General features: G+C 40.1%; 1 protein-coding gene across 10 annotated transcripts in view; it reads right to left on the reverse strand.

Moving 5' to 3' along the window:
* Positions 1 to 218: 218 nt before the first annotated feature.
* The window catches only part of SPATS2L (spermatogenesis associated serine rich 2 like), a 116,952-nt gene continuing 89,705 nt past the window's right edge, over positions 219 to 27,465 (reverse strand). For all 10 annotated transcript variants that reach the window (XM_061608064.1, XM_061608063.1, XM_061608070.1 and 7 more), the window contains 5 exons: positions 8,444 to 8,502; positions 6,900 to 7,009; positions 5,391 to 5,493; positions 4,185 to 4,411; positions 219 to 1,587 (listed from right to left, as the gene is read on the reverse strand). In XM_061608064.1, coding sequence (XP_061464048.1) covers positions 1,189 to 1,587; positions 4,185 to 4,411; positions 5,391 to 5,493; positions 6,900 to 7,009; positions 8,444 to 8,502 — 898 coding nt within the window. In that variant the 3' untranslated portion in view covers positions 219 to 1,188. The remainder of the gene's footprint in view (positions 1,588 to 4,184; positions 4,412 to 5,390; positions 5,494 to 6,899; positions 7,010 to 8,443; positions 8,503 to 27,465) is intronic.

Consider the following 27,465-nt stretch of genomic DNA (forward strand, 5'->3'; position numbering starts at 1 on the left):
AGTTTTAGAAGGTAAAAAGCTGGAGGACTGAGTGGATGAAAAGCACAAATAATAGCTTGCTGCTAAAGTACTGAAATTTGTGGACCTTTGTCATTGAGCAATGAGCTCAACTTTTTCTTTTTCTTTGTTAGGGATGACCTGATTTTGTAAAAAGTAAGAATAAACTGACTACCACTAAATGCAGGTGGTTTAATGGTTGCAAAACATAAAACACTGAATTTTGTAAAATAGTGTTTTTTATTTTAGAAAAAGAAATATTTTCTGAAGCAGTCTCGAGCCATTTAAGCTATTAGTAATAGTTGTCTGGGATTTTGCATATCCTCAGATCTCTCTCTCTCTCTCCACATTCTATGGTATCTTGTCAGACCTGAAAGACATGTAGGCCACATTTCAACAATGACTTGTGTCAACTTTAAGCTCAAAGAAATCAAGTGCTCGAAGTGCATACAATTCTGTACACGTTTGTGGCCAACAGCACTTAAATAAGGGAAAGGAGGTCTACAGTGATGAACAAAAAATACTGGAATCTGAGACTAAAAAGTCCAAGTTTTAGTCTGCAAAAATAATCTAAAAGGACTCAAGAGGTTGAAAAACTTATGCTTATTTCTTCAATTTGAAATGTATATCTTACCCAATCTTGTACAAATGCACAGCACAGAAAAATATTAATATGTAGTTTGTTAGCTACTGTTTATGACTGATCTTGACACTCATTCAGACTATGAAATTAAGTTACATCACACAGAATTAAAAGGTTTGTTCTGTACAAACAATTTGGGGTACATATAATATGGAAATAGTTAACAACAATGTTATATGAGCACAAGTATCTTGATTGCAGACCAACAATAGAAATGTCAGGATTTCCCTAATACCAACTCTTCGACAAATGACAAATTGGACAGTAACAAACACCTATCTCATTGTTTTACCAGGTACCTGCTAACTAAAAACTGCACTGTTATGAGGAAAATAATCTTGAGTATATTGAGCAAAGCTTTTATAGTATAATATGAGATAGGGCAGATAATTATGGTTTAGAAATAAAATCAGTAAGTTTGGTTTACCATGGTTGTGATATTTTTCACAAGCTATTTTTTGCCAGTATTTGGAAGAAAAATAAAGCACCTTTAGTGAGAAACGTAAAGATTAAAACGCATTACATTTGCTAGTCTGTCTCTCCAATTCTCATGCCACCAAAGTCACAGCTGGCACCGAAAGAACAGGAGCATCTGCAGAGGTCTCCAGTCTTGGAGGGCATAAGTTGCACTGAGAAACTCGTGGAATATTGCTGCATAAAGGCCTAGGCTCTGTAGGGCCTGGCATAGGTTGCTTTCGCCGTGTTTTTTCTGTGTATGTGAGATTTTCGGTGCTTTTTGCTGGCGTAGACTGATCTTGAGTTTTAAAAGTCCCTTTATTTTTTGACCTAAAACTATTATGGTGCTGTCTTCTGTATTCATGTCGGGAGTTACCCTTTGGACTGTTCTGATCTGACTCGTTGCTAGCACTTTGTGACTTAAGAGATCCGTTGAGTCGAATTCCATGATACTGGGTGTGAAATCGTCGCCTCTGACTAGAAGATGCATTCTGTCAAGAAACAAAATGAAGTGTCATAGATCTGGCTGCATCTTTCCACTGGCTCTTTTTGGTGAAAGCTGAACAGAACCATTCTTATTACATTCTCATGTATATCTATTAAATATATAGTTTAGGACCAAGAACATTGAGGCAGTACTGATATCCTCACCTCCTTTGCTGCCTTTATCAGCAGACAGTGCAAAGCCAGAGGCCACATTTAGCTACCTGAAAGGGTTTGCCCCTTGGGACTGTAGAGGAGGCAGGCTATTGACTATCTGCTTAAACTGGTAGCAAGTCCAATCTGTATTCCTCTGATGCTCCCTATGGTGCAAGCTCATTGAGACAAGGTAAAGATTTTATAATAATAATAATAATAATAAAATTTTATTTATGAGTCGCCTATCTGGCCGAATTAACAGCCACTCTAGGTGACGTACATTGATACAATAAAATACAATATAAAACCAGTAAAACCACAATCAATAATTAACCAATTTTGGGGACTGCTCTATTTGTGAAACTAGGAGCCCTGGATGCCTATGGATCTATGACAGCAGTGGGAAACTGGATCCAGCCAGTGGGTTGGAACCTTATCTCCTGCATGCCAAGTTTGACAGGTGGACAGGGCCACCCACCTGTCAATCACCTGATGGCAGAATGATGTCAAGTGATCCAATTTTTTGCACAGCGTTGTGCACAGAATCCCCAACAATCAGCTGATCATTGAGGTGTGCACAGAGCCTTGCAGGTGCCAACAATCAGCTGATAAGTGTGCTCAGCCATTATGCCAGGTGTAGGCCAAGTGGACATGGCTTGGCCAAAATGGCCTTGTGGGCCAAATGGGGAGTTTCCCCACCATTGATCTATACATTTCATAGAAGCGAAACATTTTCTCAGTGACTGCAATAATTTGATATATACAGTACGATGGGTCTTCCTATAGCTGTTGTCTGCATTTGTAGGGCACATAAGACAGCAACCAACCCAGAACATGCCAAACTGGAAAAGGCTACTACTGGTTATCCAGAGAAGCTTGGAGCTTGCCTTGCTCTCACCCATTCCCTTCCACCTCATCTGAAAAGTTGCAGCCTAGCACCCAATAAATGTGGATATAGCAATACATTTAAATCATTTTCCAGACAAGAGACTTCCAGAGCCACAGGCTTGCTGGTAACAACACAGTGAGAAGGGGGAGCATCTCCTAAGAGTAGCTGTAAAGTTGCAAAGTATTATTAACCATAAGGAAGAGTGGGCAAGTGGCAGGTGCCCCTCCCAACATGATGGGATACTTGGAAGCACAAGCATTTGGGACGAGGGTATCAGGCGTATTATGTAAGAGCCTGCTCCAGCTGAACTACCCCTTCCCTTCCATCCTTGCAAGACCAACCAATACTTTTGGCAGAAGACTGAAGCAGGCAGGCAGACGGGCACAGAAGGCAAAAGAGCCTGCTCCCAGCTGGACGGTCCCTTCTCTCCACCCCCACCCCCTTTGCCGGCCATCTATAACCAGCTACCCTGTGGAAAGGACAGTAAAGGAGACAGGTGAAGGTAACACCAGATACCTGCTCCACCTGAACACTCCCCCCCCAACTCCCCATACTTAGGCAAGCTTGTTCCACCTGCCCTGTGGGAAGGAAGAGTTATGTTTCAGCATTATCCTATTGCGATTTTATTATTGCCTTTTACTTGTAAGCCACCTTGGAAGAATGTGTATCCTTAAAAGTAGGCGTGAGGGGTCAGGTGCAGCTGGTGTTGGCCTCTGTACCACACTGTGGCCTGTCTAACTAGAAGTAAACATGGGCGGGCTAGAAAAGGAGCACTGTAGCCTCTGGGTGTCTGTTGCTCTCTCTTGCTTCCCATCCACAGCGACATAAAGAGGGGAGGCGGCTGGAGAGGGAGAGCAGCAGCAAAGGAGACAGGGCAGGAGCACCTCTTCAGAGAAGGCAGAGGGCAGGAAGGAGGGCTGGCTATTGGCAGAACCAAGAGAGAGGGATACCTGAGTTTCAGGAGGTGAGCCAGCACTGGAATAAAGGCAAGAGGCGGAACAAGGTGGGGACTTAGGGGATCCCCAAAGAGGTATAAGTGTTGGGGTGAGATCCTCTGCATTGTATACTTACAGCTACCTGGAGGCTCCTTATGATGAGCTGAATCCTGAACTTGGCTGAAAGAAGTAGGGACCCTCACTGTGAAGCTCCTATGTCTGTTACTTCTGACGGTGGTGGTATAATAATGATAACGCTAATAATAAATGCTATAAGATCACAGAGCTTTTTCTCTGAAACAATCCAGAATATAATCTGCTAAACCAAATGAAATTAATTTCAATGGGTGCTGTGCTGCAGAAATGGCATGAACGTTTATCTACCCAGTACAGGACTGATAATTTGAAAGTAGAAGGCAGCCTGCGGGATGTAGAGTTCTTTGACAAGGATGGGGTTGAGAAAGATTTCTGCCTATGTCAGGAGATTGTGGATGATTTTCCATTGTCCCCTTCCAGCTATCTGTTTCTATTATTGTTCTCAAGCAATTGTGCATTTTTAACTTCATATTTTTCAGGCTTGGTCTCAATTGTGCCCAGAGAGTCATTATTCTTTTCTAGAACTTACCTGTTTATTTGCTGAAATCATCTGAGGAGAGGATTCTGTGGTGTTTGTGATAACTTGGCTTGAGACTTTAGCCATTGCTGCATTCCCATCAGGAGTCTTGGCACGAGTTCGACTTGAAGATTTTCGGGTGTGTGCACTTGGTATGCTGGTTGCTGGGTGCAAAGTTGCTGACTGTAGCAGTGTGCTGGATGGTGTTCGTAAAGAATAATTGTTCTTTGGATGAGAAACTACAAGGGGAAAAAATTCTCAGAGCTCATATCATGTCACACACACAGACAAATTATTTATTCCAAAGTGGCACTAGTTAAACAGAAGGCAGAAGGGAGTCTATTATTGTTATGTGCTGTGAAAACAGTCTTGGCAACTGAAGAGAAGGACAGTTTGGGAGGTAGCTGAGAGGTTAGTCTTAATAAAAATATTCTGGGTTTGTTGCTGGATGGATTTTGCAAGAATATGTCTTCCAAGATAATCTCATGAACTGTAAACTACATCCTGGTATTCCAATAAAAATAATTTCTGAGTTGAGTTTCGGATATATTTAAATATAACATTTGTATTACACTAAGTGTGATTTATTGAATGTTTCTAATTGAGTACTTCTACACAAATCTCTTGAGATATTTATGCAGAACATAAAATTAGCATGGCCTACTTTTTTAGTTTTGTTCTGGAACATTGGAAGTAACACTGACTGGTCCTTGGACTTAAAATTTTACTGCAGCTTTCGCCATTCATTTCCAGATGGCTTAAATACAGGTTCAGATTCTTTATTGTTTTGAGGTATTCACACATGGAGTTTACTGGCTTCTGCAGTAGGTACATTTTGCAGGATAAAAGATTAGCTGGAATCCTTTAATCATATTTTCGAATTCCCTGATTTGTTTTAGCAGTGGGTCACTCAGAATGGAGAGTGGAGGGATACACTTTCTTTCCCTGTAAGCGTCCAGCTATCAAGGCCAGAAACCTCTGCAAGCCTTCATAATTCCCCTCTGCAAAAGGGGGGTAGGCAACTGAGGAAGGGTTTGGAATGCACCTGCAAGAGGAGTGTCTCTCTTCTGCCTGCTCATTCCAGTTTCAGTCCCCCTCCTCCCACTTTCCACCTAACTCCCCAAGAAGAAAGGCTGAAGGCACAGGCTATGCAAGGGAACAGAAGATTTATCCAGTCACCAAACCCCACAAGGATTAGTCAGAAGCCCCATGACTTACTTTCTCCACACTGTAGAATCTGAGTCTTCAATTCTTCAATGTCACAGGAGAAGCGAGCAGATCTTCCCAGTTCTTCATCATATTTACGTTCACTTACAAAGTGCTATAAGGTAGTGGCAGTGGGGGAAAAGTTACTTAGTTCTAAACTGTGCCATGTGATAAAATATATGGCAAAGAAACTTACCCAAAATCATTATACAGTCTCATCTGTTGAATCTCAAACATTTCAGGCATCTGCAGTCTTAGAGCCATTGGGTACAGTTTTTAGCTTTTGTGAAATGTTCCCACATCTATTGATTCAACACCAAAAGCACAACACCCTGTCCTCACTTAATGGGGAAATTGCTTGTCAGTTGTGTAGAAAAAAAGAAAAAAGTGGATAGATAAGTGTTCCCATGCTCAAGTGCAGGGTTCAGAACATTGGGGGGAGGGGAGTATGAATGACTCCACAGGCAGTATCCAATAAGTGTCTGTGATGGTCCTGTCACCATATCCCAGATGCCTTATTTTGATTAATACTCTACTTCTTCCCCCCAGCTGGCAGTTGTGGACAAGGAAGGGTCTGGCTTGTGCAGCTGTGGCAAGCTGAGCAGGCCCTAGCCAGCTGGGGAGGACTAGCCTCAGAGGGAGGCATGGGAAACCCCCTCTGAATGCCGCTTACCATGAAAACCCTATTTATAGGGTCGCCATAAGGCAGGATCGACTTGAAGGTAGTCCATTTCCAGTTTTTTCATTTTACTATGAAACTCAGCATTTCATAAATCAGGTACTAACTTGACTGCAATTGCCCTTTATGGTCATTTGAAGCAATTCCCCTCATCATGGCCAATGTTTTACTCATCCTCCATCATATACAAAATTGTTTTTTCTTTAGTTTACCGACTGTGCAGTTAACTTACCCATCAATCCATATACACCATGTTTTTTGTTTCCAATCTCATCCAATTCCTGCTGCTTTTGCAATTCCACAGAAACTTCTCAAAGTACACCATATTTGCCTATCCAAGCAAAGTTTTGGTTCATAGCTCTGTGTGTGTGCACGCATGCCTCATAGGCATGCAAGCACGCACGGGGATTAGTCTACATACATACGTATTTTATTAAAAGCAAACATTTCAATACCCAGTCAAAGAGCAACCTGCTAATTCCAAGAGGTAAAGTACAAACAGCAGCATACTGGGGACAAGATATAGGAAATAATATGTTAAAAACTGCAACAGAGGTATGGTAGTACATACATGCTTCAGAGAATATTTCTCTAAGGGCAAATCACAAGAAGGAAGAGTCTGAATCTTGCTTTCACCATCTCTGGGTTCAATATGTATGGGAGATCAACCCTATAATTTCATGGCATTAAGTCAAAGAAGCTACTACTTAGAAGGTCAGATTCGCCCTTTGTTTTGAAAATTCATCCCTGTATTTGAGTATTGAATTTTTGAGTGTCAGGTTCACGTACTGAAGTAAAGGCGATGCAACCCAACTCCAACAGAAATGGTCTAACAAACTAACCTTAATTTCAGCCCTCAGTTCAGCCAGCTGAGTCTCTGCCATCTGACTAGCCAAATCTGTTAACCTCTTCAATTCTTCAGCTTTTTTCTGACGAGCAGTTAAGATTTCCACTGCCAAACAAGAAGATAATGCAAAAAAGAAAAGAATATTAAAAAATTAATGTGCATTTAATGTTTGAGTATGGACACTTTACTCCAGGAGTGAGGAACCGGATCCAACCGGTGAGCTGAATCTGAAATCCCCGCACCCTTCATGGGCTAACTTTGATAGGTGGGTGGAACTGCCCACTTGTCAGTCACCTGCCAACATTCTGACACCTATCAAAGTTGAATGCAAACCAGCTCAAAACAGAGAAATGAACTCCCTTGGCAGTACTAGGGAGTTCAGCAGATCTTAGTGAGGCTTCCTGTCAGTGCCAGTCAGCTGATTGGCACTGATAGGGAGCCCCACTTGCAAAGGAATAATCAGAAACTCCCTTTAAACTCCCAAATGTTCCTTTGGAGCCGCATCTGACAACAGATATGGAGCAGATGTGTGTGGTTGCAGGGAACAGCCTCACAGGCCAAATTGGGACCTGTGTTGGAGATTCCCCACCACTGTTTTACACCAAAAAGTGGAAGAGACACAATGATAAATTAACAAAGCATCCACCAATGGATGAACGTGGCAGCCATGTGTCTCACCTTCCCACTACCTGTGATGTCTAGTACAATTTGCTTAAATCCTGATGGATGGACCCCCCATGCTATATCAATGGTTGCTGCTTAGGGAGCTGGAACACACAGAATGTTGTGATATCAGGACATGGATAAGTTGTACTCGATGTCATGGATTAGGAGGGTTAAACTAGACACACTGACCCAGAGTTGATAGCATTGTTTGAACACTGAGCTATCAAAATCTCCATCCAAAATGGAAATCAGTACATACAAAGGCAGATGCTATGCACAATGATTGTTTTCCAAATGGTTTACTTTGTGATTGGTTTAATTTTTCTGTTTTTCTGGTTGTTCTTCATGCCTTATGGCCAGCGGCTGAACCAAATAATCTGAACTGCTGCAAGAAATGGTTTATAAAACACAAAACATGCCAAAGCTCACGTGAGATACAGTAAAAATAACAGAAGGAATGTGCTAAGAAAAGCTGAACTTACATCCTCTGTACATTCTGGGTTGCATCCAGTGCTGCATGAGCAATCTGCAATATTCTTTTGTTTTAGTTACTGTTTTATCTGTACGTCGCTCAGAGTGGCTGGACAACCAGCCAGATGGGCGACTAATAAATTTAATAATACATAAATAAATAAAATATACTAAAGGAGGCTTTCCTGCCCTGCTCCACTTTCCCCATTGCAGCCTCTGAAGAACATCTGGTAAAAACGTAGGTTCACATCTCTCGGCAATCCAAAAACTGTATGAGATGGTGAAACGTACAGTGCTACTTCTGAATAGATGAATGATTGCTTTCATTTCTGCAGTAGCATAAACGGCCCTTCCCAATTGTTTCAAAGCACACAACATTTCCCATTTTTTGCTTCTACTTACTGGATTCTTCTTTAACTTTGTCAGCTTCTGCTATTAAAGATACTTCTTTGTCTATGATACTGAAAATTAAAAACATAAGATTTTAAATAATCATATTCTTTGAGAGGGCATGTGGACAGTAACCCTGGCAATTTTAGTACATAATATAAACATTTTTCTGGAAAGAGATAAAGTAGGGGTATCTTTTAGAATGCCTTGACTGTAATTCATCATACACTGTTACTTAAAATCAAGCCTAGTTAATTTATCTTAAGGTACTGTACTTATTTTGCAATAGAATACAACCATTACAAATACTACTATTTGACTAGCGATGGTGCTCTTTGGCCTATCATTGCAGTAAGTCCCATCATGTTCAATGAGACTTACTCGCAGGACAGTGTGTGCAGGATTGCAGCTACATTCCCATGACCCCAGAACTAGATATATTTTGCTGCAATGCCAGTGCAATGACTACTGTATTCAATACATGGTCAGCTGAGGAAGGGACAGGAAAAACACACAGCCAGAAAATACTAAAACAGTGGGGAATAGACAGGCAGCCCCCTGCGCCCCCCAGCATCCCTGGAACACTGCCATAGCCCAATAATCAAGGGCTGCACTGATGATGGAGACTGCACGTACAGAGGCAGCCAATGAAATCACAGCAAACACCCCAGGATCCCCCTGCATCATCATACAAGCAACAGGCAAAATAACACCAACATGTCATAAGAACATAAGAAGAGCCTGCTGGATCAGGCCAGTGGCCCATCTAGTCCAGCATCCTGTTCTCACAGTGGCCAACCAGGTGCCTGGGGGAAGCCCGCAAGCAGGACCCGAGTGCAAGAACACTCTCCCCTCCTGAGGCTTCCGGCAACTGGTTTTCAGAAGCATGCTGCCTCTGACTAGGGTGGCAGAGCATAGCCATCATGGCTAGTAGCCATGAATTTGTCTAATCTTCTTTTAAAGCCATCCAAGCTGGTGGCCATTACTGCGTCTTGTGGGAGCAAATTCCATAGTTTAACTATGCGCTGAGTAAAGAAGTACTTCCTTTTGTCTGTCCTGAATCTTCCAACATTCAGCTTCTTTGAATGTCCATGAGTTCTAGTATTATGAGAGGGAGAATAACTTTTCTCTATCCACTTTCTCAATGCCATGCATAATTTTATACACTTCTATCATGTCTCCTCTGACCCGCCTTTTCTCTAAACTAAAAAGCCCCAAATGCTGCAACCTTTCCTCATAAGGGAGTCGCTCCATCCCCATGATCATTCTGGTTGCCCTCTTCTGAACCTTTTCCAACTCTATAATATCCTTTTTGAGATGAGGCGACCAGAACTGTACTTCATCGGTTCCAGTGATACAGTCAGGAATTATCCTGCTACTGTCAGACCCCCAGTTGCAAGGACTCAAACCACATAGCACAAAGCACACCATGGGAGAAAAGGAGAAGATGCACAACAGCACCCTCATATCTGTAGACAATACATACAGCTCTCCCCATCCCGGGACTAAGGTTTAAGAACCACGGAGTGAAAAAAAGTCTGTACCGCCATGTGTATGAGGGCAGGGGCCAGGACATGCAACAAGGGCAATCACAGGCACACAGACAACAGCAAGCTTTCTGCGTCTCACTGCAGAGGTCAGGGGTGGGGAACCTTTGGTCCTCCATATGTTACTGAACTACAACTCCCATCAACCCCAGCCAGCATGACTAATGGCCAGGAATGATGGGAGTTGCTGTTCAGCAACATGTGGAGGACCAAAGTTTCCCACTCCTAGTGAGGGTATTGAGATGGGAAGCAGGAAACAGGAGTCTGTACTCAACTGCTTGCACAGTGGAACTTACATCAAATCCTACAGACCCTCAACTGGCAGATCTTCCGTATAGGATTATGCCCTTAGTTTTCTGTTCCATTCTGAAATCTGACTCCAAAACTAACTAGATTTGGATTCAAGTCAATTCGGTCCCACTTACTACACCGAGGGTAGAAATACCCACACTGTTCTGCCGGTTCCAGTGCGTCTCTACGCTAGTCAAACTCCACCTCTTTTTACTGTAGAACCTGGCGGAAGCAGCCCGAGTGCGTTTTTTTTTTAAAAAAAAAATCAGCTTCAAAGAGATTTTGCAACTGATGGACAGATCAACCCGTTCCCCCTCCAGGTATAGCTAATACAAACGCTTTGCTCTAGCGACTAATGCGTTCACAGCCACAGTATATATATGGTGATGATTTCCTGCACCTATTGGAACATTTTTTTTCCTGGTCTAGATTGGATTTAGTAAATAATTCTGTTTCAAGCACAATTTACACAGCTGACATGCATTTCCCAACAAATGGTGCTGTATGTCTAGGTGCCACTGCTCAGAATGTTGATAAAGTACCAGGATGGAACATCCCTAAAAATGAAGAGATCTGGCAGCTGGGGGGTTGGTTCAACTCACACACACCCAGCATGTTACTTGCCCATGGTGACCCATTTCTGATACCCCCACCCTTTCTGTATGTGGTATGGGAGGATATTACTATAAAATTATTACAACAGTAGCCAACTATGTCCCCCCCTCCCATGCTTTAAGAGGCTTTAAGAGATTTTTAAAGGGTTTGTTTTGCAATTGGAGCTCAATGGCTTGGGGATTTCTTTTGGCCCTTCTCTGGTGCTTCAGCCAGAAGTCTGGGAGAAGGTTGGGTTTGGGGGTTTTTTTGGATGAGGGTAGGGGATTTTAGGTACAATGCAATACAGTGTTAACATCATGCATTGGCCTCCAGCCTAGGATGGCTCAGCTATAGATAGTAGTGGATGCAGAGACAGGAGAGATCAGCTTGTGCTCAGATAGCAGCTCTTGGGCAGGTGTAGCCAAAGTGGTGCCCTCCAGATGTTATTGGGCTGCAACTTCCACCCTCCTTGACAATTTGCTATGGTGGCTTCTGCTGATGGGAACTGGAGTCCAAGAACATCTGGGGGTACCACGCTAGCTACCCCTGCTCTTGGGGATTGGGCTGTGTGCAGGGAATTGGGAATCTGATGGTCTGAATGAGTGCCCCCTCCCTATTCATGGGTAAGAATATTTCATAATAAATCAAAGAGCAGTCTCTCTGCTTCCCCACCTAATAATAACTATTCTGGCATTTTTGTGGGATATATTGATACCAATACTGTTTAGTGGTTCTAGTTGGAAAGCCCCCTTACTGTATTCAGTACAAACCTTCTCTCCAGCCAGCATCAAGTTTTTTTCCCCCAAGGGATGGGGGAATGATTCTGCAAGTTTGCAGCACATGCTCATTGTGAATAGCACTGAACTATTTGCACCTGAACACTCTGTTGGAATAGGCAAATGTTGCATGGTCACTTTAAGGGATATTTGGGGAATATCCCATGTACCTGTTTACCATGATGTAACTTCCTAATGGGTGGGGTTTAGTTACCTGACTTCCTCCTCCTTTGTCCTGGGGGATTTTTGAATAATCTCCATTGCTGATCTTCCTACCTTTGAGAGAGGCTACATGGCAAGATGCTCTCTGCTGAGTGCATCAATACAAAGACTAAGATGGACTGAGATTCCTATTTTTCTTTCTCCCAAGCTAGAGCCTATGTTCTTCTAAACATATGAAAGGTCGTAAGTAAATATTCTTTTCTTTTACCTAAAGGATTCTGTCTGTTGTTATTTATATAGAGAAAGGTGGGCTGGTTTATTCTCATTCTGCTGCTTGTATTTTTACAACTCTGCTAAGAAATAGGATCAACCAAATTAGTTCCTATTTCTGTGTGTATTTTTATAATACCGATCACACTCAGCCTTCAGAACAGTTTTGTAACTGTTTTAAATGCTTCTGTTTGTTGTTGTTGTTTTAGGTGAAGGATGAACATATCAGCAGACAGATGTACATGTTGCCCAAAAGAGAGAGAGATAAAATCTCAAGACGCTGCAATGGAATTTATTGGTAAAAAGGCCCAATATGTTTTGGCCTGTAGCTATTTTAGGCTTTCATCAGAGGTCAAATTAAAATGAAGAAACAGTCTGCAGAAATCTCCAATAATACTTTTTTTTTACTTTCACCCACAAGGCTTGTGCATCATGTTGGCACACTTTTGGAAAATCAGGGCAGAAGAAAAATGGGGAGGGGCAAGACTGATGACTGAAGTAGCGTTTTGTCTTGCTCACTGATACATCTGTCATGCAAATTGCAATGTCAGGAAGACTCTGCGACAAATTTTCTTTAAATATTAATGCCTGTCTTTGCCCCAATTTACTTTTCACAGGCAAAGTTTCTTGGTTGTTTAAAGTAGGAAATAAGTCTGTAAAATCTGAAATGCATGTAGAGTGCCTGCCCATGACAAATTAAGCAGCCAGTGCATGCTTGGGAAGGTCTCTAAAATAGCATAAAATCATCATAGACAAGATCCAGGTGTAGTGTGGAGATTGCTAATTTGGGCTGGCTTGCTGTTCTGAATTGCTTTTTTAAAAAAGACTCTCTCACTCTCCATATGGAGAACTTGGCCCACAGTGTTTTTGTAAGTTGCCTGCTTTGAAGGGTTTCAGAGTAAACAACATAAACGGCTTCCTTATTGCTTCAAACCTGTTATCTGTTTTAAACTTTTATCAGTGAGAACCCTGTATTTTAAACTAGTTCTGCTGTGTTCTGTACTCGCATTAATGAAAAGAAACTGAAATGAGGAGAGAGAAACCTAATGGGGATTGGATGTATCAAAAAGGACAGAGGTTTCCACTACTAGACAAATCCATAATGAAATTTTGCCACAGTGAATATGGAAGAAGTCCACTAAGACTTTTATTTATGATGCTGATGAAATCTGTAAATAATTTGCAAATTTGTAGTAGGAAGTGCCATTGCTAGTAATCCCCCTTTTCATAAAGAGACCAGCACCCCTATATTATGTAATGTTATGGTTTATTTCTATGCTGCCTTTTGGCTAAAAAATTAACACAAACATAAAATACACATCAGAAAAGAACAATACAGTTTACAAAGGTTTAAACAATAAAATATTAACCTTATTTATTTATTTATTGCATTTGTATACCGCCCCATAGCCAAAGCTCTCTGGGTGGTTTACAACAATTAAAAACATTAAAAACAAATATACAAATTTAAAAACACATTTTTAAAAAAGCAATTTAAAAACACATGCTAAAATGCCTGGGAGAAGAGGAAAGTCTTGACCTGGCACCAAAAAGATAACAGTGTTGGCCCCAGGCGCACCTCATCAGGGAGATCATTCCATAATTTGGGGGCCACCACTGAAAAGGCCCTCTTCCTTGTTGCCACACTCCCAGCTTCCCTCGGAGGAGGCACCCAGAGGAGGGCCTTAGACGTTGAGCGTATTGTATGGGTGGGTTCGTGTCAGGAGAGGCGCTCCATCAGGTATTGTGGTCCTAAGCCATGTAGGGATTTATAGGTTTAAACCAGCACCTTAAATCAAGCTCGGAAACATACAGGCAGCCAATGCAAGCAGGCCAGAATCGGTTTTATGTGTTCGAACTATCTGGTCCCTGTTACCAATCTGGCTGCTGCATTTTGTACAAGCTGCAGCTTCTAAACCGTCTTCAAAGGCAGCCCCACGTAGAGCGCATTGCAGTAATCTAGCTTGGAGGTTACCAGAGCATGGACAACTGAAGCCAGGTTATCCCTGTTCAGAAAGGGGTGTAGCTGGGCCACCAACCAAAGTTGGTAGAAGGCACTCCGTGCCACCGAGGCTACCTGAGCCTCAAGTCACAGAGATGGTTCTAGGAGAACCCCCAAGCTACGAACCTGCTCCTTCAAGGGAAGTGCAACCCCATCCAGGACAGGTTGGACCATCCGGTCAGAAGAACCACCCATTAGCAGCATCTCAGTCTTGTCTGGATTGAGCCTCAGTTTATTAGCCCTCATCCAGTCCATTGTTGCAGCCAGGCACTGGTTCAGCACATTGACAGCCTCACCTGAAGAAGATGAAAAGGAGAAATAGAGCTGCGTGTCATCAGCATACTGATGGCAACGCACTCCAAAGCTCCGGATGACCGCACCCAACAATTTCATGTAGCTGTTGAACAGCATGGGGGACAGAACTGATCCCTGTGGAACCCCCTACTGGAGAGTCGAGGGAGCTGAGCAATGTTCCCTAAGCACCACCTTCTGGAGCCGACCTGCCAAGTAGGAGTGGAACCACCACCATGCAGTCCCTCCCACTCCCAACTCAGCCAGTCTCCCCAGAAGGATACCAGGGTCGATGGTATCAAAAGCCGCTGAGGGATCAAGGAGAATTAACAAAGTCACACTCCCCTTGTCTCTCTCCCGACCTTGAAACTATTGCTTTGTTATTAATAACAGGATACATTTCTAGCTGATGTCCTGCCTTGGCATCTGATCAGTCCACATTTGAGGTTGGTATCCAGGGGCATCACTAGGGGGGTGCGGGGGGTGCGGACCGCACTGGGTGACACCATCAGAGGGGGGTGACTCTCAGCTTTAATTTTTTTAAAAAATTAAGTTTCTAGGTGGTCCGGTTCTCGAGATATACATAAAAACGTCAGCCGCCCCCTAGTGGCATGGTGCGGGGGGTGCAGAGTGCACCAGGTGACACCATCACCGCCCACAGAGCTATTGCTAGTCGGGCGGTATATAAATTTAATAAATAAAATAAATAAATAATAAAATCAGAGGGGGGTGAGTCTCAGCATTAATTTAAAAAAAAATTAAGTTTCTAGGTGGTCCGGTTCTCGAGATATACATAAAAACATCAGCCGCCCCCTTTAAATCTTTTTTTAAACTACGGTATAGCACTTTGTAGCTTTAACCCCACCCATTCAGGATTGCAGCCAATCAGTGAAGTGTTTGTTTGACCTGTGGCAGTGTCTAGTAAACCTCATTGCAAGGCCAGAAAATGGTGGTTCCCCCCCCCCTGTTTATCTGAAAATCTCATAAATTGGGTAAGTATATACATTTCAGTTTTTTCCCCTCTTGTGTGTAGGAGTCAGATCCTGGGCAGTGTTTTCAAAACCTTCCCAATACTTGCTTTTGTGGGGGTAAAAGCATTGCTAATCCCATATGTCCAGAGTAAATCCCATTGAATTCAATAGGATTTACTTTTGAGTAGACATGGTTATGAATGTGCTGAAAATCAATGGGACTCTGGAGTGAATGTAAAAAAGAATTGTGTTCTCTTTCTGTCCCTCCCTCCTCCAGTCCTATTTTAAAGCAAGTAGGCAGGGCTTACTTAGGTATTACAGTTTTTATTCTGTAGGAAACGAATACTGATTTTTTTAAAACTGATTTTTCTGCAATGACCAACTGGTTTGACAATAAACTATTATATGGGCTGTATGTATTTATACATCTGCAGTGTGTGTGTGTAGTCTTTCCAACAACCCTGTGAGGTAGGGTTGGAAACCAAGGCAGCTCACAACAAGAAATAAAGCCATTTAAAATCCAGTAACCATAAAGCAAGAATAAACAGTTGGAAAACAGCCTAAAGAGGCATGATTCTGAATTTTGGGTTGGGTGAATGAAGTTTATTTATTTATTATTTGATTTATATCCCGCACTTCCTCCCAGTAGGAGCCCAGGGTGGCAAACAAAAGCACTAAAAGCACTTTAAAACATCATAAAAACAGACTTTAAAATATATTAAAACATCTTTGAAAATATTTTTAAAAGCTTTTTAAAAAAGAAAAGGCTTAAAAACATATTAAAAAGTAGTTCCAACACAGACTCAGACTGGGATAAGGTCTCAACATAAAAGAACAAGTTCCTGATCACTTGAGGCTGTAGTTCTCTGCACACTTCCCAGTTTGAGTAAGCCCCATTGAATACATTGGGACTTGCTTCTGAGTAAACAAACATCGGATTGCACTATAAATATATTTACAGATTGTGTAATTCATAAACATATTTGAGAGTCATGTTTATAGAAATATTTCTTTGTACTGTGTCCCAATAAGTATTTGATTTCACACTATGGTTGTAGATGATTTTTCCTCTACATTTTAAGTGTGCCCTTCTTCCTGGGGGTGGTCATGGTTCTCCATTGTTTTCATCCTGAGGGGAGGATAAGCTGAGAGTAGCACATTTAAGGTCTCTTCACCTCCCCCCCCTTTTTTATTTGTATTGATTTTGTATTTCTCCAATATCTTCCCCTGGCTGTTTTTGTATTTTAAATATTTTTAGATTAAATAAATAGGAAATCATAATTGTGAACCTCCCTAAAAGCAATTTACCTATCCTTATGTTTTGGCAAAGTGATGGTGTGAAGGCATGCTGGTAGAACAAGAGACCATGTTTGAGGCATGTTATATAAGGTGTTTGAGGACTTTGTCCCACATTACTTTTTGAGACCTGTAGATTCATGTTGGAAAGAACATGTGCACGTATTGAATGGTGGCTTGGGTGCTGCATGCGTAGGGAAGGTAATACATCATCTGGCAGCTAGCTTCATAACGGGAGAATGAAAAACATTTGGATCACCATTCACTTGTTTACTTTTCTTCAGTTTATCTGAAGGAGCGCCTCCAGCATCATCAGTTATGCCGCCTGACGAGATCAGCCACACAAGACCTCCTCTCGGTCCCGCCAGTTAAAACTGCTAGACTGGTGCAGACCAGAGAGAGAGCATTTTCAATTGTGGCTCCCACCCTCTGGAATTCCCTGCCTTCTGACCTTCGCCATGCCCCCTTCCTGATGGGGTTCCGCTGGGCCTTGAAGACCTGGCTATTCAGGCAGGCCTACAGGATCTCTGGAGTGGATTAATTTTTATGCTGTTATTAACTGGAAGGGTTTTTTTTAGATTACTCATTGATTGTGGTTTTTTATATTGTATTTTATTGTGTAATCTACATCGCCTAGAGTGGCCGTTAATTCGGCCAGATAGGCGACTCATAAATAAAAATTTATTATTATTATTATTATTATTATTATTATTATTATTATTACTATTGAGACCACTTCATATATTACTTTTTCATACACAGAAATTTAATCTTTGTATAGGAAAAAGTATTTTGTAAAATGTGAAGGACAGTGGCTGCCCAGTCAGTATAACCACTGTACAAGATCTGCTCAGCCACTGTAATTACCTTTTTGTTTTGAGTGCCCTTTTGTCTGGGTCTTGGTTCAGGTGTGTATCCAACTTTGATGTGCTTATGGAAGGGGTGTGCAAGTAGTGCCCCCCCAAGTGTGGAGGCTTGGACAAACATTGTGTTATGGAAAACCAAAGTCTGGACTTCCCGGAAGGAGTGCTGGCTGGTGGTTGTCTCTGAGGGAGCTCTGCCTCAGAGGAAGCTTTTTTCAGGTTAAAAGCCAGCCAAGAGGAATCTTGGACTGGCTTAAATGTTCTCCAAGGTATAGGAGAACCGATCAGATTTTCCACAAGACTTCGTTGAGCTGTCGGCGGCTGGAATTGATCAGGAAATCCCTGAGATAAGAAGGCATGCCGATCGGCTGAAGACGGAGTCAGGATTTCCACGCAAGCTGTACTGGAAAAAAGCGAAGCTTTCTTTTTTTCTTCTTAAAAAAACGTTCTTAACCAGCGAGCCTACTTCTGTCTAAATCTTATCATTTGGCTTAAATTACTACAATAAAAGGGATTTGTTTACGAATCAGCAACTGAGAAACCTGGGTGAGTCATACTTTTTCTCTTTTAAATATAATTAAGGAAGAAAGAAAATGTAAACAACTTATATACTTTTTTTACGACAAAAAGCTGGCCCGAATTTGGAGTTTTAAAATTTAAAAACGGATGAGAGGTAATTATTATATTTTGGACTATTTTTCTCTTTGGACTATTTCTTTTTGGACGAATCTGCTGCTCGTATATGTTACTAATTGTTTGGTGTTGTGAACCAGAATTGTTTTGCATTCTTGGATATAGATAAGAACTGTGCTGTGCTGGCTGGACTTCAATAACAGGCCTGGAATATTAACTCTTTTGTTGGTGGAGGAAAAAAAAAAAGAAATAGACTGCCTCTAGGTTTTGGAACAGTGATTAATATCAGAAATTAAGGCTTTTCTTGAAAATGACAACTAAAAAAGCAACTAAGACCCAGGAGCGAAGAAGAAGTTCTACTGATCCACAGGAAGGGGTTATACCCCCAGATATGTTTCAAAAAATAATGGAAGGGATTAATGATATAAAACAGGAAATGAAAACTGAATTGACAGATATAAAAGACTATATTAAAACACAAGTGGATGAGATTAAAGGGACAATTGGGCAAATAAAGGAGGATGCAAAAAACACTAAAGAAAAGGTACAAATCTTGGAGAATAAAACAGATATATTAAATCTGGAATTAGAAAAAAACTTGGACTATATGGCTGTGACTGCAATGAGAAATAAAGAACATTGTTTGAGATTCCGTGCAATTCCTGAGGAAACAGGTGAAGACATCAGAGATAAAATTGTTAATGCTCTAGTAAAATTTCTGGATTTGAATGAAGATCGGATGGAATTTGAAATAGACAAAGTGTATAGAATTAATTCCAGATATGCAACAATGAATAAAATTCCAAGAGATGTGCTTGTTCATTTTATAAAGAAGACGACCAGAGATATGGTATTACAGCAACACTTTAAAAATACCTTTAAAATTGATGGTAAGGAAATACTGGTGATGAAAGAAATTCCTATTAGACTTTTACGTAAGAGAAAAGAATATGCTTTCCTTACAGAGAAACTTAAGCAACGCAAAATTCAATTGAGATGGGATGTTCCAGAAGGAGTGATCTTTACATTCAGACAACAGAAAAATTGATTGAATACTGTTCAAAAAGCGAGGGACTTCTTGAGAAAAGCTTCAAAAGATATGGATGAAGATAAACTCAAAGATATGGATATAATTCCTGGGGAACAAAGTCAACAAAGATATGCAGAGGAAGGAAAGGAAGATGATGGATTAAAAGGAGCATCAGGCACATTTTAAAATACACGCTTAAAGATGGATTACAAATATCTAACTTGGAATATAAATGGAGCTAATACGGCGCAGAAGAGAAAGAAAGTGTTTCACTATTTGAAAAAATTAAAATTGGATATAATTTGTTTACAAGAAACTCATATTAAGAAGAAAGATTCCAAATATTTGATTTGTAAAAATTTGGGTGAAGAATTTATTTCGGCTGGACCAAAAAAAAAAAATGGAGTTGTTCTCTACATTAACCCACAATTGCTTCCTAAATTGGTATTACTGGATGATAGTGGTAGATTTGTGGGGGTTGAAATTACTCTACAGGGTACAAACATTTTGATAGTGGGTATCTATGCCCCCAATGAAGATAAAACAAGGTTTTACACAGGACTTATGGAAAAATTGTCAGAGTTTCCATATGACCATTGGTGCGTTATGGGTGATTGGAATGGGGTAATCTCACCAAAAATTGATAGGCTTTCCGAAAAAAATATCAAAGAGACACAGGGTAAATTACCGAAGATTTGCTTTGAACTGATGGAACATTTAGAATTGGTGGATACCTGGAGATATATAAATGATAATGCAAAGGAATTTACTTATTTTTCAGAAAGACACAAAACATTCTCGAGGATTGATATGATCTGGATGTCTAAAATTTTAGCGAAGGATACTTTTAAAATGGATATATTACCAAAAACTTTTTCGGATCATAACCCTGTGATATTAACTTTAAAAAAGAAAAATCTTGGATTTAGATGGAGACTAAATGAATCTTTATTACAGAATGACAAAGTAGTACAAGAATGTAAGAAGAAATTAAAAGAGTTTTTTGAACATAATTTACATAAAGGAACAAGTGAAAATATCGTTTGGGATACAAGTAAGGCATTTATGAGGGGATATCTTATTAAATGTAACTCTGAATTAAAAAAAAAGAAACAACAGAAAATGCAATTAATTTTGGAAGAAATAAAACAAAAAGAGGAAGAATTGAAAAAGAATCCAACTAAAGTTTCTATTGTAAATCAAATCAAAATGTTACAGAAGCAAGTATCAATGCTGACAGTTAGAGAAATTGAAAGAAAACTAAATTTTGCTAAACAAAGGACTTTTGAATTTGCAAATAAACCTGGGAAATGGTTAGCATATAAATTAAGAAAAGAACGTCAAAAAAATATCATTTTAAAGATACAAGAAGGAGATGAGACGTTGACAGATAATGTAAAAATTAAAAAGATTTTTCATCAATATTATTCAACATTGTACAAATGTCAGGAAATTCCATCTGAAAAAATAGAAGAGTATATATCTAAACAGAATTTGCCTAAAATTACAGACTTTCAGAGACAAGCTATTAATGGCCCTATTACGTTAAGAGAGATATCTGAAGCTATAAACAAAATTAAATTAGGAAAGGCACCAGGACCAGATGGGTTATCTGCAATGTATTATAAATGTTTGGAGGAAGAACTCTTACTACCTTTACAGTCTACAATGAATCTTATTCTGCAAGAGGGAAAGATACCGGATAGTTGGAAAAATGCTAATATAACATTAATACCTAAAGAGGAGCAAGATTTAACTAAAACAAAAAATTATTGACCAATATCTCTATTGAATAATGACTATAAAATTTTTACAATGATCTTGGCAGAAAGATTGAAAATATTGCAACAATTTATTCAGGAAGATCAATCAGGGTTTTTACCTAAAAGACAATTACGTGATAACGTCAGGAATGTCTTGAATGTCTTGGAATATTTAGAACAACGAAATGATAAACAAGCAGCTTTGATTTTTTTAGATGCTGAAAAAGCATTTGATAATTTGAATTGGAAATTTATGTTTCAGGTTTTGGAGCAAATGGATTTTGGAGACAATTTTATAAAATGGATTAGATCAATTTATACATCTCAGAAGGCTCAGATAATTGTTAACGGAGATTTAACGGATTCATGTGAAATACAAAAGGGTACAAGACAGGGATGTCCTTTATCTCCTCTTTTATTTATCCTGGTCTTAGAAGTGCTGCTTAGAGATATAAGGCAAGATAAAAGAATTTCGGGATTAAAGATAAAAAAAGAAGAATATAAATTGAGAGCATTTGCTGATGATTTGATAATTGTACTAGAAAATCCTTTGGAAGGAATTAATGTATTGATGGACAAATTAAAAGAATTTGGACCGTTAGCAGGATTTAAGATCAACAATCAAAAAACAAAGATGTTGGTGAAAAATTTAACTTTAAGGGAACAGAAAGAGTTAATGGACAAGACAGATTTTACAATAGAGAAAAAGTTGAAATATTTAGGTATCATTATGACAAATAAAAATTCAAAGTTGTTTCATAATAATTATGAAAAATTATGGACAGAGATTAAGAAAGACTTGCTAAGATGGGATAAACTACAACTGTCATTAATGGGTAGAATATCTGTGATAAAAATGAATGTATTACCGAGAATGATGTTTTTGTTTCAAACAATACCTGTAATATCCTCTGATTTACCTTTTAAACAATGGCAAAAAGATATCTCTAAATTTGTATGGCAAGGAAAAAAACCAAGAGTCAAATTTAAATTACTACAAGATGCCAAAGAAAGAGGAGGACTGGGATTACCAAATCTGAGACTTTATTTTGCTGCCTGCTGTCTAGTCTGGATAAAGAAATGGATCTTATTGAGGAATAAAAGACTATTGGATTTAGAGGGCCATAATTTGAAGTGGGGATGGCATGGATATCTATGGTATGACAAAGTAAAAGTAAATGTAGACTTTAACAATCATTTTATAAGACGTCCTCTGTTGAAAATATGGAATAGATATAAACCAAGGTTTTATTCGAAAATACCATTATGTGTCTCAAGTCAAGAAGCGTTTTATAGAAGAGAAATGGCTGGAAAAGAGAAATGGTTAACTTATCAAGAACTATTAGAAAATGTACATGGAGAATATACAATGAAAGAGAGAGAACAACTGACAAAGGAAGGATATAGTTTTCAATGGTTTGCCTATTTACAATTGTTAGAGAGATATAAAATGGACAAGAAAATGTATGGGTTTGAAATAAGTAAATCTGATTTTGAAATAGGACTGTGTACAAATGATGAAAATATAATTGCGAAAATGTATAAACTCTTATTGAAAATGGATAGGGAGGAAGAAAAAGTAAAAGAGTGTATGGTAAAGTGGGCAAAAAATTTTGGTTATAATATACAAATGGATCAATGGGAAAATATGTGGAAAAAAGGTTTGAAATTTACACTATGCTATAATCTTAAAGAAAATTTTTATAAAATGATGTACCGTTGGTACATGACTCCAGAAAAGTTGTCAAAAATGTATAGTAATGTTTCTAATGTTTGTTGGAAATGTAAACAACAAGAAGGATCATTTTATCATATGTGGTGGTTATGTAAAAAGGCAAAATCATTTTGGGCACAGATAGGTAGGAAGATGCAAAAAATTCTAAAGATAAATATTCAGTCAAAACCAGAATTTTTTTTATTGGGTTTTATGGATAAACAAATAGAAAAGAAATATGGAAGAATAATATTATATATGATTACGGCAGCAAGATTATTATATGCACAAAAGTGGGAAATGGAATCAACACCAACAATGGAAGAATGGCTATTGAAATTAATGGACTTAGTAGAAATGGATAAATTGACATGTTTACTTAGAGAAAAATCGACAGATACATTTCTTAAGGAATGGAAGCCTCTCTTAGACTTTTTGTTGAAAGATCAAAATAAAATGATGATACTGGGATTTGACGATTAATTAAGACAGCTTATGGAGAAAAGGGATTCTGTATGTATATATTAAGGGACAGGTTTGATGTATATTATATACTTATAGCTGATCTGTGACAAATCGGAAGTCAACTATTTTATTTTCATTTTTTGTTGTTGTATTGTTATGTTTTTTTGACTCTGTTTTGTTTGTTTTTGGAAAAATTTGAATAAAAATTATAAAAAAAATTTTTTTTTCTAAAATAAACAATACAAATGTATTTTCTTAAAAAAAAAAAAAAAAAGAAAACCAAAGTATGTGTGAAAGTACATATTTGGGAATGCCATCAGTGTAATCCTAAACACACTTAATAAGTAATATCGAACTTGCACGTCACAAAATATATTACGGTCATGTCCATAAGCACCAGGAGGGTAGTCGCCCAGGGGATCTTAGTCCCTCTGCTTTTTTGGGAGCAGGGTCCCTATGTCTCCAAGCATCCTACAGTCAGCATGAAAAGGGAGTGTGTTAGTCACTGAGAAGAGTCTTCTAATATGCTTCCTTGCCTTTTCTGCAGATTGGAGCCAATCAGAGTGAAAGGAGGTGAGTCAGCCACTGAGAAGACTCTTCTCAGTTGCTAACGCTCTCCACTTTCATGCTGATTGGCTCCTAGAGATGTCTGTTGTTGTGAGAGAATGCATTAACAAAGATCTCATTCTTAATCCAGGAGCAAAAAAGGGTGTATGTGGCTGTAACTATCATGAAGGGACTCTGCACTTCTGAATTTTCTACTAAACAACTGATAAATACCTATGTAACTTTGTGTCTGGAGACTTATTATTAAGAATCACTTTCCATGATTGTAAGGAGGTGTGTCCACACGCAAGCATCCCAGGCCCCTAAATGAGGGGAGAGAGCAGCAATAGGGACATAAGCAGGTGTCTTATTCCAGGGGTTCCCAAACCTTTCTTCTACGTAGACACTTGAAAATTGCTGAGGGTCTGAAAGTATCTGAAAATTTACTATGGGCATATGCAAGATAATTAACTCCCATTAGTAATAAGAGCAAGAATTTGAGCTGTGCGTATGATATTGTAATTCAACGGTGTAATTTTAATTTTGCTAGTTTATGTCACTACTATTGCCATTACATTCAGTGATATATGGGAATTACGATTTACGAGTAACATTAGTACAAAAAACTTTACTAAGGATTCTGTATGGTCTGATACGGGAGGAGGTCCATGGGGGTGACACCATGAGTTACCGCACCAGGTGACACCAACCCTAATGACACCACTGCTGGTATCCTCTGCTATCACATGTTTTCAATATATTTCCATTAACCCAGTGGTTCCCAATCTGGGGGCCGTGACTCCAAGGGGGCCACAAAGTAATCCGGGGGGACCGTGAACAGTAAAGAAATGAATTATTTTTTAATTTTTAAAAAACAGTCTTCACTTCCCGAACACTGTCTGTTCCCCACTGCCACTACAGACAACACCTCCCCCTTGCTCCAAACAAGAGGGAGGACTTTTGCTGAAGCGGCAAAGCATTTTTGAGGCATACCGAGGGCAGGTGGCTCCCTATAAAACACATGGAAGATGCTGAAGTAGACTGAGGATGGAGCTACCAGGAAGAAGAGGGGACTACTATTGCCGACTCCCGTCTCTTCACACTGCCATTGCTGATGACACCCTTGCTCAGAACAAGAGGAGAGGGCTTTTCAGGAAGCAAAAAGAAGCAAGGCTGGAAGGAAAGGCTGTTTTCCCCTTCTTTCCTGGCAGCCAACCTGCCTGCCTGCCTTTCCTGCTTCACTGCCACCTCCTTTTAAAAATTATTCTTATTTGCAAGGCTGCCCAGATCTCGCCTTTGGCCCAGCTGGAGCCAAGGAGCAACGAGAAAGCCCAAGACTTGCTTGCCCCCATCTGTGAGGCTGTGTGTGTGCCAGTGTCCCCCCTTTCTTCCACCTACACTCTATCCCCCTATCTCTCCCTCCAAGATGCTGTGACAGTTGAGGGCTTCCCTCCTCCCAGATGCCCAAATGCAAACACACCTGCAGATGCTTGTAGGAGGGGCAGGTGTGTTTGTGTGCACTGATTTGTCTTCTGCTGTGCTCTCATTCCCCAAATGCACGCTAACCACAGCATCAGTTCTGATGATCATTGTAAGGCCTAAAAGAACAAACCACCCAACTTAATCCATCCACCCTGTTGTCTGTAGTGAACAATCTAGCATCCCCATCACTACCACATTGTTGCTTCTTGGGTTTTTTTTAAAGCTCAGAAGCTCAACATTGTCACTCACTGGTGTTGGCAGACAGGACTGTACATCTTCAAACTGTGTAGGTGGGTGGGAAGGGGGATACCAATTTGTGTGGACCCTTGAATGCAACACCTATCAGCTAGGGTTGCCAGGTTCCTGGCCTGAGACTGATCCTGTATCTTTAGGAGAAGAGAAAGTCAGCTAAGTGCAGGTGTTCTTGCAACAGTGTAATGGGAAAAACCATAAGGTGGAATTCTCCCTTCCCCCTGCACAATTTTTAAAGATACAGAAGACCTCTTGGAGGCTGGGCCTGGCAACCAAGAGGTCTTCTGTATCTTTAAAAGTTGTGCAGGGGGGAGGGAGAATTCCACCATGTGGTTTTTCCAATTACACTGTTGCAAGAACACCTGCACTTGGCTGACTTCTCCTAAAGATACAGGATCAGTCTCAGGCCAGGAACCTGGCAACCCTAATCCCAGCAGATAGAAGATTAGCACATCAGGGAGTTTCGAATGCAGTTCATGACTCTGGGTTTCTGTCTGCAGGGAGCTTTTAATGGAAAGCGACATTTGGAGATGTGATTTTGCCACACACCATCTGAAGGAGTTCACTCCGTTTCTACCACTTCAGAACTGAACATAAGAACAAAACCACAGTCGAAAACACAAGAAAGACTAAAGAAGGAGGCCCAGCGAATGTAGGATGACTCAGGAAAAGGCAAGACCAAAACTCAAAAGTGCTAGGAAATCATAAAGAGGGAAGATAGTCAGGTGCAGAGGTGAAAGCACTGACACCCTTCCTCAATCGATCAACCCTTCTGTCTTCACAACGTAGCATCCCCACCACTATCACATTGCTGCTTCTTGATTATTATTATTATTTTGAAAAAGCTCAGGAGATTGGCTGAGGCTGGGGTCCACAAACTGCAACGGAACTTTATTTATTTACTATTGCATTTATATCCCACCGTTCCTTCAAGTTACTCAAGGTGGTGCACATGGTTCCCCCCCTTTCCGTTTTATGCTTACACCAACCCTGTGAGATAGGTCAGGTAGGAGACTGTTTGGTCCAAGAACACCCAGTGGGCTGGGGATTTGAACCTGGTGTTGGGAGACATGACTGTACATCTTCAGACTGGGGGGGGGGATCCCAATTTCATTGGACCTTTGCATTAAAAAAAGAAAGCAACAGGGAACTTTGGAGATATGATTTTGCCACACACCATTTTTCAGCAACATCTGGAGGGCCAAAGGTTCCCCACACCTGATATGGGGTATGTGCAAATTGTACATCTCCATTTCTATTTGGTTTCTTGATTGGGACACATTTGCTTGATAGAAGACAAAAGATATATGAAGCCTGATAAGAGGCTACATCTGCTGAAATTCCCTCTTCTACGATCAAAGGTGTAGGGCCTATGTTCTTCCTTGCCTCTGACATTTTCTATTGCTACCCATGCAAGCTACCTGTTTTTGTTTGCTTCTCAATCAAGACGCGTGCTTGGAATAGCCACAGAGAATCTCTCACCCCCCTCAAGCACCTCCATGCTGTTTTAGGGAAGCCCCACCTTGCATTTGGATAATCTGGGACAAAGATCTACTTGTACAAATAATCTTTGAGGTACAGCAGCACCCCACTGTAGTGATTATATATTGCACCAGAAAAAACATCCAGGAAGATGCAGGAAATATGTCATTGCTTTGTTGCTGGCTGTAGGTTAAGGCTAAAGGATATTTGCACTGCTGTATTTACATGGAGTTTAGAGAAGGAAGTCAGGTAAAGCACTAACTTCTTGATGAATGCTTAGGATTGGAAATATCATTTAAAAAAACAAGTATTATTTGATCATCAATTTGCATGTCAAAAACCTAAATGTGGCAAACCTAATTTTTGTTCACTGTGGGACAAAAAGAGGCACCTTCAACAGCCCAAACTTTGCAACTTTTCTATGGAATGTGCATAACAAGAGACAAAACAATTACTTGTGTGCTTAATGCAAATATATGCATGACTGCAGATCCAGAAAAGTGATTACAAGCTTTGTCAAATGACTGATGAATACAATAGAAAGGCTGCCTGGCTAGAAAAAAAAAGTAAGCAGGCTATGCTCCCAGGAGGATAGCCATTACAT

Source organism: Rhineura floridana, chromosome 2 (genome assembly GCF_030035675.1).
Source record: "Rhineura floridana isolate rRhiFlo1 chromosome 2, rRhiFlo1.hap2, whole genome shotgun sequence".
Taxonomy (NCBI): domain Eukaryota; kingdom Metazoa; phylum Chordata; class Lepidosauria; order Squamata; family Rhineuridae; genus Rhineura; species Rhineura floridana.